The 19461-nt window shown below is 42.1% G+C and overlaps 1 protein-coding gene across 15 annotated transcripts in view; it reads left to right on the forward strand.

Annotated features, from left to right (window-relative positions):
- The first annotated feature begins 9789 nt into the window (after positions 1-9789).
- The window catches only part of EPB41L3 (erythrocyte membrane protein band 4.1 like 3), a 64601-nt gene continuing 54929 nt past the window's right edge, over positions 9790-19461 (forward strand). For 12 of the 15 annotated variants that reach the window (XM_075705416.1, XM_075705418.1, XM_075705423.1 and 9 more), the window contains exons 1-2: positions 9790-9978; positions 15329-15526. In XM_075705416.1, coding sequence (XP_075561531.1) covers positions 9790-9978; positions 15329-15526 — 387 coding nt within the window. Of the gene's footprint in view, positions 9979-12334; positions 12339-15328; positions 15527-19461 lie in introns of all 15 variants that reach the window. The other 3 variants (XM_075705419.1, XM_075705427.1, XM_075705422.1) reach the window with 1 other exon arrangement.

Below are 19461 nucleotides of genomic sequence, written 5' to 3' on the forward strand. Positions count from 1 at the left end.
GGAGCACAGTCTATTTAGGTAGGGTATGAAACAGAAAATATTGTTCACAGGTGCTACAGTATTTTGGCCTGAGGGTAGTGTGATAATGTAGCACACCTGCCATGTGTCGGCAACTCGTGCAACTCTTTTTTAATTTTGAATTAATTCTATTTTCTGCTCAATATAAGAGAATATGAACTCTAACAACCTGATGCCTGAAGCACGCTCAGTCTCTGTAGCGTTACATACAACTTTTAAATAGTGAATGATGTGCAAGGGGCCCCACTTGAACGTTTGGCTCCAGAGCAATTCAGAAAGGTCAAAAGCTCACGTAAATGTAACCCAAGTAATCAAAGTCACTTGTCTGCAGAAAATCAGGGTGTGCCATTGAGGGCTCGCTCTTTGAGTTGCTAAATGAAATATTTATCAATCAGTTGTATTCACAGCACAGCACTACAGGCAGTTTTGCTGTGTTTTTGTTTGCCTGGATTTATTTTTTTTTAAACTGAAAACGAGGAAGGGGTGAAGTTGCGGGTGTTTCTATGCGATTCTCTCATGACCAGCATCTGTGGGATGCTGCTGTAGTCTCCATTACTGGTTCCTTCATTTCCTCCTCCTCCTCACATCTGCTTCCTCCCTGTAATTCCCTGTTGTTTCTCAGCAGACTTTTTTATTGAGTTACTTGTGTATTGTTCCTGCTCCACCTTACCCTCCTACAATTGCAGTACTTGTGCAGATTGAAGCTTTTCAGTGAGAGGACGCTTTGCAGGAGTCTGTTACAAGGCAGGAGTTCTCCTTTTTACCTTTTGGGGTTTTTTTGTGTTGTTTTTGATGGTGGGGTTTTTGGGGGTTTTGTTTGTTTGTTTGTTTTAATGAATGAAATAGTCATCAGGCTTAGGTTTAATTGCTGTGGTCTTCTGTAGTTACACCCAGCACTCCCAGGCATGTGTGCGTTCGCCTGCTTGTGTGTGCAGTTTCTCCTAGATGGGAGCTGCCTGCAGGAACTGTGGAGGGAGCGCTGGGCAGTGACCGTGATCCTGCTTTTGGAGATAAATCCTGGCACCCGGGAATGAGGGGGGCAGAGCCAGCCCCCATTCTGGGTGCAGGAAAGGTGCAGCGGCAACTGCACCCCGTGCCTGGAGACCTGTACAGAGAGCTTGGTGGGAGAATGCAGTTCCCTTCTTCCTCCGGTAAATCCATGTCTGCCCGTGAGGAAAACTGCTTGGATCAGCAGGGCGGGAAAAAACCAGCCAAAACGGGTTATGGTGGCCTGATTTTTCTTGTCCTGTTCAGAAATTAGGGTAGCCTTGGGGTGCTCTAGGTGATACGACCTCCAAAAGGTGATCTGGTGTCTTCAGGGAACCTGGTCAGTCATACTCTTCACAAACCTTGCATGCAGGAGGGGTAACAGAAATTGCAGTGATTCTGGGTTTTATTGCTGTGGGAAGCCACTCGTCAAGAGAGCAGAACAAACCTGGGTAATTTCACTGAATCATAGAAATGAACGGTAAACAGGAAATAAAAATTTTACCCTCTGCATCCGGATGCTCTGAAGCAGAAGCAAATATATGCATTTTGTCGATTCAGAGTTGCCAACCCGAGTGGAAGAAGTAGCAAAATCAAGAAAATTTTAATTGCTTATGCTTTATAAAGTTGCAAACAGAGAATTTTGCTGCTGCTGTTTATCTGTACATGTCTCCAGTGATGACTCCACACAGCTATAGATAACCTCTTCTTGACTGTCACTGTAGTTGATATACCGTCTACTCTAAATGCCGCTTGATGCCAATCAAATTCTTGCTCCACTGTTGGCAAATGCTTGATTACTGTCTGTCCGCAAGAAGCTTGTATGTGTTGCAAGGCTCTTGTCAGCTTTCCTCTCTCTATTCTGTTTCCCAGGTAAACAAATTCAGCTCCTTAAACCTTTTTCCATTGGTCACGCTTTCTAAACCTATTATCGTTCTTCCTACTCTCTTCTTGACACTCTTTAATGTGTATTTGTCAAAAAAATACGAACCCCAAACTGAACTACAGTATGCTGTATATTTCTCCCTGGTGCTGCAGAAGGCAAAACAGCTCCAGCATCGTGTCCCAGACTGAAATTCTTCTTGCTTAGCGCATGACTTCAGACCCTCATACTGCTTCATTCCTGCTGCCTAACCCATAGCATCCTCATCACTTCACTTCTGAGGTCCCCAGTCCTGTCGCCGTTACCCTTACGGGAATGCAGTCAGATTCAGCGCATATATGGGTTTCTGTCAGACTGCTTTTCTCTTCAAGTCTGGTGAGGATGCCCCAGCCTTCCCGGTGTGATGCTGACCACAGATTGGGCATTCTCCCTTCCTCCACTGATTCTCAGAGGGCTGTGATTCCTCAAATTGATAAGTTCTCACAGGTTGTCATCATGCTACTGATACTGTTCGTAGGCTAGGGTTTGGGGGGGGGGGTTTAATCACTTGTACTTTTTTTTTTTCCTTTTCTTTTTAATCGTTTAAACTATTTCTGTGGTTCGCTCATGAAAAAGTCATGCAGGGCTGTTTTAAAAGCCTTTCTAAAGATAGGCTCTGTTGTCTGTACCACTTTTTTTTATCAGCTGGGACAGATGCCCTGTCAGAGAGCGAGAGAGACATTAGACTATGATATGACTTTTTGATACATTCATGTTGACTGTTTGGGTTTGGGGTTTTTTTTTCCTAATCTCATTATTTTTACAGGATTAGAAATCCTTTAGCAGTGTGTTCCAGTAACTTCTCTGGTATTAGAATTACACTGTAATTTCTGGCTTTTCCGTCCCTAGTTTCCTCTGTAAGATCAGGTGCTGCGTTGGGTCTTTTCATTTCTTTTAGACCTTACCTGGCCCCTCTGGCATCTGCAAGGCAGTGGTTAATGGTTTAGAGATGATTGTTGGTAGTTCCCCAAGCTATAGGGACATTTCCAGTGGTTCCTGCTGACTTGAAACCACCTGGCTTACTGACGTGTTTGCTCTGTTCTTCCCTTGTTCCATCCAGCCTGCACTTGCACATCCTGCACGTCAGGTGAAAGATGCCCCGAGTATCTGGTCCCAGCTAGCTGCTGTGAAATGAGGCACTGAATAATTCAGCCGTTCCTGTGTTCAGTAACAGGCCTGGTTTTCCTTCTAATGTATTTACAGACTCTCTTCTTACTGTTTGTGGCATGTCTTGCTGGTTGTAAGTCACTTCGCATCCTAGTCTTCATTTCTCCTTTTATCATAGAATAGAATCATAGAATCGTTTAGGTTGGAAAAGACCTAAAAAAAATCGTTTAGGTTGGAAAAGACCTTTAAGATCATCCAGACCTTTAAGATCATCCAGTCCAACCATTAACCTACACTACCAAGTCTACTCTAAGCCAATCAAGGGTAGACTAGACTAAACCATGTTGACGTTGGTCTGTTATGTTCATCCCCGAATCATGTGTCCTTGGTTCTGCTTTGGTGTGCAATCCCTTTTTGATATATCCCCCCCTTCCTGGTCATTTAAAAGCTCTTGATGCTTCCCATCCCCACCCTTGCTAGGCAGAGGATAATCTCTCCAGAAACACTCAGCTGCGTTTTCTTTCGGTGCTGGTGCCAGAGAGGCGCATGCATGCCTGGGGCAGGGGAGGTTTGGGTCCTTGTGGGTAATTCAAGTCTGCCATTGCTTTTTTGTCCCCTCTGAAGGGTGTGTCTGTTGGTTTTAAAGTATGTTCCCCATCTCCTCCAGATCAGATGACTCCTTCCTCAGATGTTGCCTCCATTTTTCCTTCTTTCATCTTCATGAAGAAACTTTAAAAAATCGGTATCATGCACCTTCCTAGCAGGCCAGACAGATATTTTAACTCACGCTATGTGTCGCAACACCTCCAAGCAGCCTTTTTTTATTATTGCTTATTAACACCTCCCTGTCCTCCCTGAAGTCCCTCTCCTGCACCTACGCTTGGGCCCATGGCTTGTGCCACCAGATCTATTAAGTCATTTAACCCACAGCGTGCTGTGCTGGCACGATCGCAGCTCATCCTGAAGCTCCATTGTTTTCCCCTTGACTCTCATTGCTACTTTTCTTACTTTATTTTCATGTTTTTTCCATACGCTGACTCTAATGTGTTTATGCTATATGTATTTGTTTAAGGTGCAACACTAAAGCCTCAGTATAGCCAGTGTGTTTGTGAGTTTAAGTATAAGGGTTGCACTCGCTGGGCTGGAGCCCCGCAGCCGCGTTAGACGGCAGACGGGGTGCGCACCGATGCCCGAAGGAAGGGAGCTGCTTCCCCCGTCCCATGGTCATTCCCCACCTGCATCGGTTCAGGCTGTGGCTCCGCGGTTGCTTCAGCTTGTCGACATCCACTGGAGAAACCGGAACGCTGGGGAGATGCCTCCTCCGTAAGGCCTCCGGTTGCTGCCGGTGCCAGCGGATGGCGACGAGGAAAGCAAGGGTCGGTCTTAACTCCTGGCGAGGTGCAGCAAGGTCCTGCCTCTCGCCTCTCCCGGGGACCCTTTGCCAGCCTTTTGTGGCTTAGGTGTCCCCTGCACGCGAGGGCAAAACTCACCTGAATTAAAAAGGACCGACAAAAAATGGTCCTTTTCCTAATAAGGAACCCAGCTGGAATGAAGTGAGCTGAGACTTCAAGCAGTTTGATGAAAACAATTTATATTTCAAGCTTAGAAGTCGGCGTTCTGGCGTGTATTCTTTTCTTGAAACATATATTGACATTTCTGTTGCTGTTTATAGCAGCAATATTGTTCTCCATATGCTCTTCTCATCAGCATCTCATCGTTATTGGATAAATATGTCTCTCGTTATGCAGACCATTATTTTTGAAGTATGGAATCATTATTTCGTTACATAACGTCCAAATTTGGAACTTTGCAGTGATTTATAACAATCTTCAGAAATTATTGTAATTAAAGGAGAACTTTCCACAAAGAGAATTAATTAGATCAAAGAAGCATTTAAATGTAAAACATTAATCTGTGCATTACAGGAAATAGTTGGTGGCTATGTATAGTTCATTTAATTACACTTGGTTCAATTTTGTTTTATCATTATATCACAATTTATTCAGAATTAATTTGCAATTTCTTCTGTAATGTGATTTCCGTTTGCTCAGTGTAGCAGTTATTTTCACTAGCATGTTATTTATATATAAATAAAGGTTTATTAATGACTGCTGGGTTAATTAAACTGTGGACTCTGCTGTCAGTTAGCTGGGAATTTTGTTGCTCGGTAGATGCAACCCAGAAGGTCTGTGCTCTGAGAACGGGAGGCGAGGGGTCAAATAACTTGTTGAATATATGAATATATGCAGTAGATTGTGAATGTCACTTACTGGAGGGGACCAGGTGACATAGCCTGGGTTTTGCCTGCTCACAGGATTATTAATAGAGGACAACATGATTTTGGTTCCCGTGTGGAGAAAAGGAAATTATGTGCTTTAAGTCCATAGCAAGTAATTGGTTGTGGAAATGGTAATCTCCCAAGCTGCAATATATTGGTAACTATAGGTAACAAGGACTGGGAGTGTTGGAAGGTTTTAGGATGTAGGCTTTGCACAAGTGGTTTGCAGGTTTTGCAATCCATATGAAATGTCTTTACTTTCTATAGTATAAGGGTATGAAAAGATTTCTTTACTGTGATTTGATCTAATAAAAACTATTTTAAAATATGTCATGTTTTTTGAAGTTGTGTTTTAATACCTTGATAGTGTATTAATGTTTATCTTCCCTTAGTTATTCTTCTGCAGCACTCTCAAACGCTTATATTTTAAACCTTTACACTGCTGAAAGTACATACATTTTTAACTTAATTTTTAAGTAGTAGATTCAAATGAGCTAGTTCTTGGCTTTTTTTTTTCCTTTAATCAAAAGACTTGATTTTCTTTCTCATTGAATTCTGTAGCCAAATTGACTTTAGCCTTAGACTACCCAGTATTAGCAGCATCTGTGTTAAGTTTGGACTCAGCTAATCTTTTGGAATCTTTGAATATTCGGTTGTAAGCCAAAACTTAGCTATCCAAGAGCACATCTGGCTTACATAGTATTACCTCATTTGTATAAGGTAGTGCTCTTAGTTTCTTTTCATTAGTTTGTTTTCTGTTTGCTGGAAAGGGGAATTTGATATGGGGGTTTTGCTGGCAACAGAAAAAGTTTAAGGAACTTCAGTGATTTTTTTTTTTCCTTCCTGTACTGAAATTCACATTAGAAGTCATCATTTTGGTACATAGCCAGGTACAGTAAATAAACTAATAAAATAAGAATAAGAAATCCTTAGCCAATTATATGTGCTTGACAAATGTGTAGACACTACTAGCTTTCCGTCAGATTTGCTGCATACAAACAAAGGTAGAGTAATATTTATGTTGTTAAATTTCTTGAGATTACTGTTATTTCTTCCAATAAGTGAAACCACTGCTTCCTAGGAGGATTGTTGTGCCATTTAGAAAAAATGAAATGCTTTCAAAGTTCTTTTGGATAAGCAGCTGCTTGCTGTGGAAGGCAAAACAACCTATTGGTTTGCCCTGAGAGAGGAATATTGTCTTCTGTCTTGTAATTTAGGTGTTTTCAACCTGCACTAGATGGAATGAGATGAATCTTAGCAATACAATTATCTGAGGAGTTTGTAAGAAATTGGATTCAAAATGTGTTTTCTTTGCTTCTATTTACATCTGTAAGATAACAGTGTGAAATCAATAGTATTTTGTTCTCAGTATTTGTTATTAAACATATTCGTATGCGTAGGGAAATGAAGACGACATTTGGAAATGGGTAACCTTGGGTTAATTAAATCCATCTGCTGTCTGACTAATGACAGGAATATTGTATCCAGGGAATCGCTTATGTTAAAAGATTTGATAATGCACAGAAAGTTTTCTAACAAAGCACTCTCAGAGCAAGCAAAGACTCGTGTGTAACTGGAGAGAAAACCAGTCCCAGAGAGTAACTCACAGTATTGTAAGGCTCTGCTTCATGTGGAAATGTCCCAGAAGAAGTTAAGAACCACATTTTTGTTCCTTGAGATGCAAAATTATAACTGGCAGGAAAAAGTAAAACTTGTTTCAGTTCTTGCTACGTGAAGTTGAGTTCTATGGGACTAATTTAATGGCTATCTTTCCATGCTCACAAAAAGCCAGAATACAAATGTTCGTTAGAAAAGAAGCTGTATAGGGTGCAAAAATGAGCTTCCAGAGATGCAGTGATGGCAGCTGAAGGAAGACAGACTTTGATTCGTATTGACAGGCAATCTGATCCTATACAGATTAATGCCTCAAGATACTTGGGTTAATTGTGTTTCAAGACAGCAAGTATCATAGTTGCTTTCTATTCACGCTGCTCTAAGTCACAGCAATAGGAAAAAAAAAACCCAAACCCCCAAAAAACCCCTTTGTATAACAACTTCCATGCATAACACTTTGTATTGACCATCTATGCTGTTTAGAGTTGTTTTATTAATGATTTTGTAGCTGTAAGTTACTTTTTGTTATTTGCTACTTCATAGTTTCTGGAAAAGAAAATCAAATGCACAGTTTTTTTTTACTGAATTAATTATTTGATTAATTTGCATTTAATATCTTCATACATTTGTACAAAACATGGTTTGAGAGTAGGGGGGAAAAAAACTTGTGAATTTTGTGGAGACCTGGGTGCTTTTAAAGCAAAGCAGCCATAATAGCGTCAGATGAAGAATAGTTTATTCCATGTTGAGCTGACAGATGGGCAAAAGAAAACTCTGAGAGATTAACATTGTTCTGCAATTTAATTTTTAAAGCGTACAAAAAAGAGTGGCTTAATAGAATTGAAAATGGAGGATAGGTTTGTTTGCTCTACATCGGAGGAACTTGTTTAGGCTTCCCTTGTAGCGAGTCGGGCGAAATCTCGCTAGTAGGTGATTTATCTCAGCTTAAAGCAGGCATCTAAAATAGGTCAGATGAATTGCTCTCTGAAACGTCTGGTTTTCTCCTCTGCGTTTAAAGTGACCAACTCAGATGTGGACATCTGAAGTTTGATGAGGTGAATGCCTTTCTGACTGTCACATTTTAAAAGACATGAGTTAATTATTGCTTTTTTGTGGCTGCTAAAGACAATTTGTTAAACAATACATTTTAAAAGGTGTTTTTGATATAACTGTGCCAGTTTCAGTGTAGAAATTTATGATGTCTTCCTAAACAAGTGTGTCACACGTTAGTACTTTGAAAATGTGGCCTGAAGCATAAATCTGTCATATATGCTTTCCAGTTCTGCTTCTTTCTCGTGCTGTTTCGGTATGCGGGAGGTAGGAATGTGCACCCCTGGCCTCAGATGCAGTGCAAAAACTGAGCACAGGCTGAATGCTGGGCACTGGCAGGCTGTACAGGGACATGTATTCACCGGAGGACTTACCCTTGAAAGTCCAGAATACACAAATGAGTTTGAAAATAGTAATTGGCCTCATTTAAAACATTATCTGTCAAGCACTGTAGCTTATTAAACATTTAAGTTCGCAAAAACGTACAGGCCTTTATTTTTTTTTTATCTTTCATAAACCTGTTTCTACTAGTAAACATTGTAGTGTATGTTAAGAGTTGATAGTGACTTCCTAGCAGATGAATTGGCAGATGTATATTCTGTGGAACTGCTTATAATTACATAGTAGCTATGGTTACCAGGTTAAAGAAATCGTGGCTTGATGATGAACAGAAATAGATTGCCGCAGACTGGTTTGTTTTTGAGTGGCTTAAAAGCCAAATGCTCAAGGATAAGACCATGAGGACTAAGAGCATATGAGTAACAAATGTAAGAGCAGACTCTGTTTGCTGAACTGGCACAGAGTCTGCTTTTTCAAATCCTTGTTTTGATACAAAAACACAGTATTTTTTAAAGTTGGGGTTTGCTTCTATATAGTTTGAGAATTGGGTGCCAAGCACATATTTGTAATGAAACTATTTGATTGAAATAGTTAAGATTTTGAATGGATATTGCTAATATTTTCATTTTGATTTAGCACTGGACAAAGTTAAATTCAAACAGCCTTTTCACATTCAAGGAGAGTCGTATTCACTTTATTTTAAATCTAACACTTAGAGTGACTTAATGGAAGTATTTATCTTTTTTTTAGATGGTCCAGCACTTAGAAAGCAATGACAGAAGTGTGGGTGAATTCAGGCGGGAAGGACAGAACTGTGCTTAAGGACAGTTGTACAGTTGCACTGGTGTTGGTGGGCCCACTTCAGATGTTTCTAGCATATATTGTTGCCTGGAAGCATCAGAAGTACTTGAGTTCATTTCCAAAAGGGAGTGCAGGTGTTGAGGAGTTCAAGCCCTGTTGCCTTAAATGTAAAGAACAAAAGATTTAATGTTTTCAAAAGTTTCCACATGGTTTAGAAACCCAAACTGCAGTGAATTGTGTTGGATTTAGGGCCCTCAATCACACGAGCTTTTCTCAACATGTTACTCTGCTTTTCTGAATTATGAAGTATGTAGAACTGTATGTCTGTATGTAACTTCAACGTAATTCCTATAATGTCTGTATATTATAATGTAGAATAAGATTTTACGGCAATGCGCTCTTCCTCAGAGTACGGATGGTACTCTGTACTCAGAGTACCATATGGTACCAATGGTACCAGAGTACCATTGAGACGTGGTCTTTTGTACCAGGAAAGCTTTATTAGGGATCCTTGTTGGGCCAGTAATAGCTGCTTTAGTTTTAAAGGCTGGGCATATTAAGATTAAAACTTTGCACCTGATGTTTCTTCATTTTGTACGCATAGTCTACAAATTCATGGCTACGAGGTCGTACTCAGTAGGTCTGCTCACCTTGTTTTACAGAATAACCAACCATGACTACAGAATCGGGATCGGACTCTGAGTCCAAGGATAAAGAGCAGGATCAGCAGGAGACCCCGGCACAGCAAGGGGCGGTGGAGACCCAGCCGCAGGACCAGCAGCAGCTGAGCGAAGAGCATCAAAACGCGCTCGAGCAGTTCTCGGCTGTGGCAGCCCACAGCACACCGGTGAAAAAGGAGCAGGTAAGGGAGCCCGTGCACGTATGCTCGCTGCATGCAACTAGCTATGGGCCTGCTTATTGCTCCTGGGAAATAATGAGCCCAGGTGTGTTAGGAGCAGAAACAGAGATTCAGATACGCATGGAAGGCTGTTTGGTGTGATGCTGTAGATCTTGACTGGTTGGTCTTTTGCATTTAAAAAATAATAGTTCTCACGCAGAACATTTTGAAATTCATGTCAGGTCTTTCTGCCTCCAGTGTTTAAATGTAAGGGCAGTCTTATTAACTAAGCAGGAAACATCTTCGATCTTGCATTTGCATTAGATAACAAACAGTGCCAATTTTTAAGCAGCTGAAAATGTTTTCAGAGTTCATTTCTTCTTTGACACCTGCTGAAAACTGATTTCATGCTTGCTTGTCTGATGTGTGAGCCATGAAGGATCTGCGGTCCCTTAAGCTTCTCATAGTTCTGAAATGACTGCATTATAATTACTTTAGCTTTTCACGTAATAGGTTTCAGAAGAGCTATCACATGCTTTTCCATTTGGTTCATTGTTGCACTTATTAAATTTGCGGAAGCTGCTTTCTTTTTCCCGTTAATAATTTCCAGTCAATAGGATTAACAGGCATTGTTCTTCATGGCTAAGTGACATGCAATTAATGAGGTACCTGCAAAGCGCATCCCTTAGCTCCATAAGGTTATGACCCCCATCTGATTGCATTCACCTTTGAAGAGTGGAATAAGTCAGCCTAACTCCTCCTCTCCTCCACCCTTTAAAAAAATAAGATTGTTTGAAGTGAGGTCCTGTTATTTTACCTAGTTGGGAGACAGTGCTGGTGAAGCAAGCAGATGTAAGGCATTGCTTAAAATCATTGTGAATGCTCCCACAGAAGCTGCTGGGGGCTGGCTGTGGTCTTGGGTTTTAAGCTTTTGTCCACAGAGCTACAGCCCAAACTTGCTGTTCGTGGGGAAAAATCAGGGTGTAAGCTATTTCAGATACAAAGAAAGTATTTTTGTGTCTTCCTGGTTTCTGGGTGCATTACCTAAATGCTTGGGACAACAAATGTTTCTGGGACCAAGTTAAAAGAGGTGTCTTATATCTCAAGAGGTAGACATAGCAGGGCAGGATTTCTGACCTTTGTTGCTATTAAAGATCAAGCATTGGAAAAACTGCTTATTTTTTTCTTTGCTAACCATTTTTACTATTGATAAACCCTGATCAGCCTCACTCCATGCCCACCAAAGACCACTCTGCTTTTGCTCCCACATCCACTGATTATGTGTTAGGACAATTTTGGTCTCTGAAATAGATCAGAAATGGCATGTAGTTAGTTTGGGGACAAAAAGGTAGGGCTGCTTCTCCAAAAGAGAAAGGTGCTGCACAAACTGGTCATTAATTTAAAGTATAATTCTGTCAGGCTTAGGCATAAATATTATTAACTTTATCCTTCCAGACATCTTTGGTAATCTTTCTGCCCCAAGTTTCTTTTCATCTAAAACAAAACAAACCAAACCAAACCCAAAACCCAAAAACCCACCACAACAACAAAAAACCCAAACCCTTAGGCACCAAACCTCTCTGTCTGTGTTTACGGAGGTGTGAGTTTGGAGACCTGAGATGCACTCATGTGCTGCATGATCCCTTCCTTTCCCAAAAGATCACCTGTGGGCAGGTGTCTGCAGAAGTCTTGATAGAAAAACTGGGTTAGTGAAGGGATATGCGAGACCTTCCCATTGAGATTATCAGTTTGAATCCGAAAGTCCCTCTTGTAAGCTGACTGCCAAATCCAGCTGCAGTGATCTGCCCACTATATTTCGTAGTGGCTTGTGTCTGTATCACAGGAAAGAACCACTTAAACACAGCACTAAGAGACAGAGCTATTGGCAATGGTGTAATTAAAAAAGCCAAAAATTGAAGGAGTAATGGGTGTAATTCTCTCTCTTGCCATCTGTAATCACAGTGAGGAAGTTAAGGGGTTTTGCTGTCGCTCATATGAGAGAACCTTGGGAAGAAAGATTTAAGTTACCGATCCATAATGGTGACTTTGTTGTCATTCTATACACATAAAAAAGAACATTTTAATGAAGACAGACAGGCTTCTTCATGTTGAGATTAGCAGTTATTACAGAAATGAGTCCTTTCTATCAGGTATAATAATGCAGTCTTACGATCTTCCTGCCTTCCTATCCCATTGAAAATGAGCAAGAAGGCATCGCACGGGTTGCGCACTGACATTTCTGAGCAACTATCATAAGTAGATGGGATTCTGGTATTGTGCAAGCTTGGTAATATCACTTCATACCCCAGTGAGAAGCGGTGAAGCATCAAAGATCATTACTGCCGAATCCTGTGACTTCAAAGGCTTGCTTCGAGGGAAGGGGGGTCCAGCTTCAGAAGGGGTTGAACATACTGTGTCATAGTAAGGTACAGTAGTATAGAGATGAGACACCTTATGTTCAAAAACCACAAACCCTGAAGCAACTTGTGCTGCACTAGAGCTGAGTCCACGACACTGAAAATACTGCAGAAATACAGCACAGAGGTATCTTGGGGAAGAATTCAGGAGAAAATGCAACTATGCTTGCAGATTTCAAAATAATTCACTGAGTACATGGGTTTCTCACTGGCCACTTTTTTTTTTTTTTTTTTTTTTTGAGAGAGACCAGGATGTCATGTTTCTTTAGGAAGAAGAGGCTTAAAACAGTCTGAAAGTACCTCAATGCCTGAACATGTCAGCACAGTTTGGGGGATCTTCTCTAATAGTTCTTGGCATGTTTTGTTCTCCAGACAGAGAGAAAATCTTTTGTGTGTGATTTTTAACCTAGACACATTCCCCTGATCTTAATGTAGTTGGGAACCTTGACAAAATAACCTCAATACTTTTTTTTTTTTTTTTAAATATTTATAAATAAGCAAATGTCTGCTGTAGTCTTGAGATACCGAGTCTTCATGAAGGAAAATAATCACCAGTCCATTAGGATTCACGTAAATCGTTTGCAGGCTGAAGATGTTTTTAAAATTTAAATGGTTGCTGGGTGCCCTTGTTGTTGTGAGCTTTTCTTTCCAGCAGCTTTCCTGTTTTCTTGAAAAAGATTAATTCCATGCATCTGTGTTTTTTTTGTCGGTTATTTTTTGTTGGGGTGGGTTGTTAACTCTCACATGAGAAATCTAATGAGCCACCGGGTATGACAGTACATTTTTTCCAGCCCTGGAATGACTTTTGCACCCACACATGTGCATGTGCACTTTCCCTGGCAGATTTCATTAACAAAATGTACGGAAAGCATCAAGGAGCCCCTGTGCCCAGCAGCAGCAGCGCAGCTCTTCGCAGAGGCCCTAGCAGGAGACATCTTCAGTCTTGTTTTTCTCTCGGTGCAGTAGGTTGGACCGCTTGCCAGCTGGCCGCGGTTGTGGTAGAGGGGTAGCTGGCCTCAAGCCTTGCTCTGAGCCTGGGGGGACTCTCCCTCTTTGTCACAGCCGCTGTGAGCATTAAATGCTCAGCACACAGCTAATCTGCTGACATACGCTGTGCCTTCATCTCCTGCCAGCCTTCAAGGTATGCAAGGACCTTGACATCCAGACACACAGCTGGTATCCAAGTGCTGGAAGGAGAAAGTCCTCTAGTGCTGGAGCTAGACAGGGGAAGAGTTGGCTGGCTCTGGGCTGCTCCTGCGGAAGATCATCCACGGCTCGGGGGACGAGGTGGATTTTGAAAGCAGCTTTTGTGTTGCTTTTTTGTCTTTCTAGTCCCACTTTCTTCTAGTCTCCCCACCCAGGGAAGCCCAGGAGACCTTTGCTGTGTCCTCTCTCTCAGGGAAAGGAGGAGCGTGGGTCTTGCCTCCCCTCTTTGCGGTTGCCTCTTTGCGGTTGCCTCTTTGCGGTTGCCTCTTCGCGGTTGCCTCTTCACGGTTGCCTCTTCGCGGTTGCCTCTTTGGTGGGAGCTGGCGCTGTTGGTAGCAGAGCCGATTCCAAATTCCTCTTTCCCCCGTTCACCCAAAGGCAGAGAGGAAGCTTATGGCTTGTTTGTATGAAATCCCTCAGGGAAAGTTCCCTGTGATTTAGCGGTATGCTGTTGTTGCTGGTTATACTGTGCAAGGTTGTTCTGGTCTCAAAGCAGATTAAAGCTTTTGGATGGATTTGCTCCATTCTCATGAAGGTTTATTATATACCGTGAATGGAAACAGACTTGGAGGATTAATTTACAATATATTTCCAGCCATGCTTGTTGCTTATTACACTGAAATCATTCAGAGCCAAAACAGTTGCGGGGTTTTTTTTTTCCCTTGTAGTGAGATAACGGAAAGATTTTTTTTTTTTTTTTTTTTTTTTTTTTTTTTTTTTTTATTTCATTTAAGCTTTAGCTTAGGTATTACTGCACTCCTGTTGAGGTTTTGTTTGGAGACTATCAGGGGCATAACTGATGAGAAAGGTAATGACTGCGGCATAGTGCTGTTGCTAGGAAGGGTGAAATGCTATAGAGCTGTTCTGGCTTTCATCTAGTGCCGTGGAGAGGACCACGGGCTGTGCTGCGTCGCAGTAACTCTTCAAACGGTCTGACCCTCAGATAAACCCAAGCAAAAGTAACTGCAGTTGTTTCTTCTCTCCCCTTTCCCCTGCAGTATATTTGTCTTTCAAATAGCACCTACTTCTCACCAGCTTGAGGGACGTACCAGGCATCTGTGGAGAGCAAAATTCAGCCTCTCATCCCGTAGTTATCATCCATTAGCCAGGCGGCTGCACATAAAAGTCATTTGGTCCCTCACTTCCATCCTGTTTGTTTAACCCTTTGCTCGGGTGCCTGGGGAACCTTTCACTCTCCCAGGCATGTCAGCATCCCCCTGCGAATTAACAGGGTCATGGGTGGGTCTGTCCCCTCATTCAGGGGACTGTTTTCTCACTGACAGCAAAATTAATGCAAACCTGATGGTATTCTATTCCGTATGATACCGTGGAAGCATCATATGATTTAATAGGTACAGGACTTAGAAGTAATATCAAGAAACTGTAGGAATATCTGTTCATCACAACGTTAACCAATTATTCAGCATTTCCAACAGACCAAAAAATCAGGTCTAAGAAGTCCAAGTGGGATTTTGTACCTATGGAAAAAGCAGAAGCCTAAAGTATTTTCATGCATGCCCCTCCTTCATGGGTATTCTGTACATTTTGGAGTGAGAAGGGAGGGCTGGGAGCATATGGGGAATACAGGAAATCTTTTCAACAGATAAAGAAGACTCTGTCCTGCATCAGGGGCTTTCTCATCCAAGCCACACACTAGGCTCGCTTAAACGCTTGGGTGCAGGGTGCATAGCGTACTGCATTGCGTGATCAGTTTATCTCACTTCAGAACTTACCTTTCTTTCTCTTTATAGGCCACAGACAAAGAACAGGAGTTTGCTGCTGCGAGTGCGAAACAGCTGGAATACCAGCAGCTCGAGGACGACAAGCTCTCTCAAAAATCGTCGTCTAGCAAACTTTCCAAATCTCCTCTAAAGATCGTCAAGAAACCGAAAAATATGCAGTGCAAAGTGACACTCCTGGATGGATCGGAATATGCATGTGAAGTAGAGGTAAATTACATTTTATCTTCTTTTTTTCATCCTGTCTGGAGGAAAATATTTGAAATTAGATTTCTAATTTAAGCAAAGGTATGAATGGCCTGGTATTTCACCAGTGCCAAGCACAGAGATGCTTCCGTTGCTTTCTCTGGATGTTGAAGACATTGCACAGATTTGAGCTGGGTGAGGAATCGTGAGCAGTCCCTGGAACAGCCAAAGACTTTGGATTAATTTGATGTTAGCACGTGCCACAACAGAATGCAGAAAATGAATTATGGGCAGCGAAGTCCATAAACAAAGAAGGATTTGATCCCGTAGATCTTCTCTTCCTTGGTACTCTCCTGAGTCGAGACTCATGTTGAGTCACTGTCCAAACAGTAATTCTGACCATCGTGAGATTAGTGGGGGTATGAGAGACACCCACGGGGGAGGAAGGGGAAATGTCAAGAGCAAATAGCAGTGGGAGTGGTGAGTTTTATGTGCTTCTCCACAACATCTGCGAATCATAACTGTGCCTGAACGTTACTGGCAGAAAGTTGTTGGTGGTTTTCTGTAAGGAAGCTTGGCTTCCCTGCTGGGACTTTGCAGGAGCCTGCTTCTGGGAGGGATGGTCTTTGCTGCACTCTCACTTTGGAACCGGTCCGTGCCTGCGGGCAGACCCATGCTAAGAGATTACCTTGCCTTCAACTCCAGAAGGCCATGGAGAAGCAAAGCGTGAGCAAATTCAGCATCTCGTAGTGGCCATGAGCAAATTCAGCATCTTGGAGTAGACCCATTTCTCCATTCAGCCTTTCCAGCCATGTCACCAAGGTGGTCTTTGGACTGTGGACCAGCCTGTCGTGAGCCGGCTTTAGGAGGCCACAAGCAGCGGCTGGGAGGGGAAGGATGTGTGTTGGAGGGCACAGCAAAGCCAGCTCTCCGTCGGGCAGCCACAGGGTGCAGCAGAGAAGAAAAGCCACCTGGGGTGGACAGAGGAGTATAAAGGTAGAGATGGGATAGTCTGCAGGCTTGAAAGGGGAACCTGCAGGAACATGAAGAAGGAGAGAGGGTGAAGGAAAGCAGTATCTGACTGGGAGCCAAATCCTGATGTCTTTACAAGCAGATTGCACTCAGCCCTTCCATCCTCCAGCTGCTCTTGTTTTAAGTGCTCTGGGGAGGGGCACGTGAGGAAGAACTTCATGATTTTTATTTAACTGTGGCTTTACAGTTTGGGCCAGATTTTTCTATGCTAGCACAGGAGCTGTGATTTTGTTACTTTTACAGCAACTTAGCAGTCATGCTGTCGAGTATCTTTTAGTTTCACTGGTCAAGTTCTGTGCTGTTTCCTTCAGACTAGCAATAGCTATCTGGTCACATACTTTGTGACTGTTAAATTGTCATTTCTTGACCTGCGGTCCCAGTTTTGTCAGGAATAGCGTGCGAACCATTAAGCTGGAAGAATGAATAATGCTGGCTTTGATGGAAAGAGTCAAACTCATTTCAGCTTTTGCCACTTGGTTATAAAATGTGAGTCACTTTTTGGAATACAATCAAGGAAATTTTACCAAATAGGATTTCTATGGAAATCTTGTCTAGCAGGCTGAGCTTTATGAGAATATAAGATGGAGCAGAAGGGGAGATTTGTTATGTTAGACTTCTACTTATGCAAAAAATGCTGTGAAAAATACTTTCTTTTAGGAAGTTTCACTTTTTCGCTAAACTTGGACTCTGTTGGAGTTGAAGTGTCAAAATGCTAACGTATAGAAGCCGTCATGTTTTATTGCTTGTCAGATTTCTCTGCTTTGCAAGTTCTGCATAGCTCTTGAATAACGTCCAATATAAATTTTGTATGCATTTTTTCTACTTACACTGCTGAAATATTTTGAAGTTGTATTGACTGTCATCAATAATCACTTTATCTGCTTCTAAGATGGTTAGACTTCCTAGGCAGAATGTAGTATTGATGAGAATAGACCTCCTATAAAAGGATGAATCCTCAAATGACAAAGCTATGATGATGGGCAGACCATTGGGTGCATTGAAAGGGAAGTTAATTAGGAGGCACAAATATTTCAGGGAGCAGTTTAGAAGGCACAGATATTTCAGGGAACAAGTGCAGTTGGAGTGACGCATGCATTTACATGCCTTAAATGGACAACTTTGCATCCTTCCTAGGTGGTATTGTCAGCATACTGTGTATTGAGGATGCAACTGCAGGTACCTCTCTGGCACAGCCCACTCTGGCCCGTGGGAACACTTGGTAGATCCCCAGGGGGGTCCACTTTCCATGTGCATAAACTTCAGCTACAGCAAAAGGATGCTGTGTCCAGCCAGGAGATATGATGTGACTTTCACTGTGCTTTTTCTTCTGGGGAGAAAATGTATGTACAAAGGGAGTTAGTAGGGCAGGAAGACTGAGGGTCTGTCTCAGGAGACATCTCAGGAAACCATGCAGGAGGCTGAAGGTAAAGTTATCCTACAGTAATTTTTGGTAATGACAAAGTTCTGTGGCTGTTTCACAGAAGCTCGGTGCTGCAGCATTAGAAATAATCTGTCACATTTCAGAAAAATGCTATCCTATTTTAAGGATCACCTACAAGTGAACTTACTGTATCCCTTTAAACTGGCAGGGCGGGGAATATATATATAAAAAATCTGTACTGAAAGACCTAACAAATTATGGAGGTCGGTAAATTCCCCAAGATTAATTCTTTAAAAGAAAGCGGAGAGGGTTGGACAACACATGGCAATCAAATATTTAATATTTCCATTCCTTGTGTTTAACTCACTTAACTGCATGTTTCAGTGTGAATGGTGGCCCGGGGTAGGGCTGTGACAGTCAGTGGGTGTGAGTCAGAAATGTCATCCCATGTTGTCAGCTTCTGTCTTCCGGCTCTGTCTGTGTGTCATGCTTCTGCCCACGGAAGGCTACAAAGCAGTGTGATCTAGAAGGACCAGAAACTTAGAAACCTAGTTCTGAGCTAGAATAACAGCGCTGTCAGTGAATCTTGATTTGGACGTGGGCCAGATATTTACCCCTCTAGAACTGCATTCCCTAGTCTGGGAGTTGGGGATCATTATAGAATCCATCAGTTACTCTATAGGGTGCTTTGCAAATGACAAATGCTTTTATATATATTAAATATTAATATAATTTAAAGGAGCTTATTACTCTCAAGTAGAGCACAACCTACAGCTTACCAATTTTGTGTTCATCCAGTTAATCATGTGACAGATTTTGCACATACTCACAGACTGAAATGCTTCTGAGGCAGTTTTGGTTAATCCATTATCCCCTTAATGTCCTTTATTTCAGGAGCCCCTCTTTCTTATTCCATATTTAATGCTGAGCATCTTCACTGCCTTTTACTGTATCTTTCAGTCTCTCACATCCAGTACTTTGCACTTGTGACACCAGGAGTTTTTCATATTGTGTGAGATATATCTACGGGGGAAAATGTAGTGGAGGTAACTTCAAGGCTGAGGTTAACAATGATTCATCTAATGTGGTGTTATTTCGTGAGAGGATCTTAAGCAAATGCCAGGTAAAAGCTTTCTCCTGAGGCCCCACAGTGTTACTGCCTGTGTGTTGTATCTATCCTGACCCAGAAAGTCATTCATGCAGTAAGACATTACAAGCCAAAACCAGGTTAAGTAGGTAACCCAACCTGTTAATTCATACTCCTCCAAAACCATAAACCAGAAGGATTGCCATCTGTACCCCCACTGCCGCTCTCGTCTGGGAGCCTACAGATGGTAGCAGCAGGCTTATTTAAGAGGGGTGTTTCCTTTCAGAGGTGGGATGACCATCTGATGGTGCTTCGCCTGTCCAGGGACAGCTGTTGGCTTTTGGAGCAGAAGTATTTGCTGTACGCTGACATTGTGCCTGATACTCCCTCAAAGAAAAACAGCCTCAGGGTGGCTACATGGTTCTTCCATGTCATGAAGAAGCTGGAGGTTTCTAATGG

Source organism: Pelecanus crispus, chromosome 2 (genome assembly GCF_030463565.1).
Source record: "Pelecanus crispus isolate bPelCri1 chromosome 2, bPelCri1.pri, whole genome shotgun sequence".
NCBI lineage: Eukaryota > Metazoa > Chordata > Aves > Pelecaniformes > Pelecanidae > Pelecanus > Pelecanus crispus.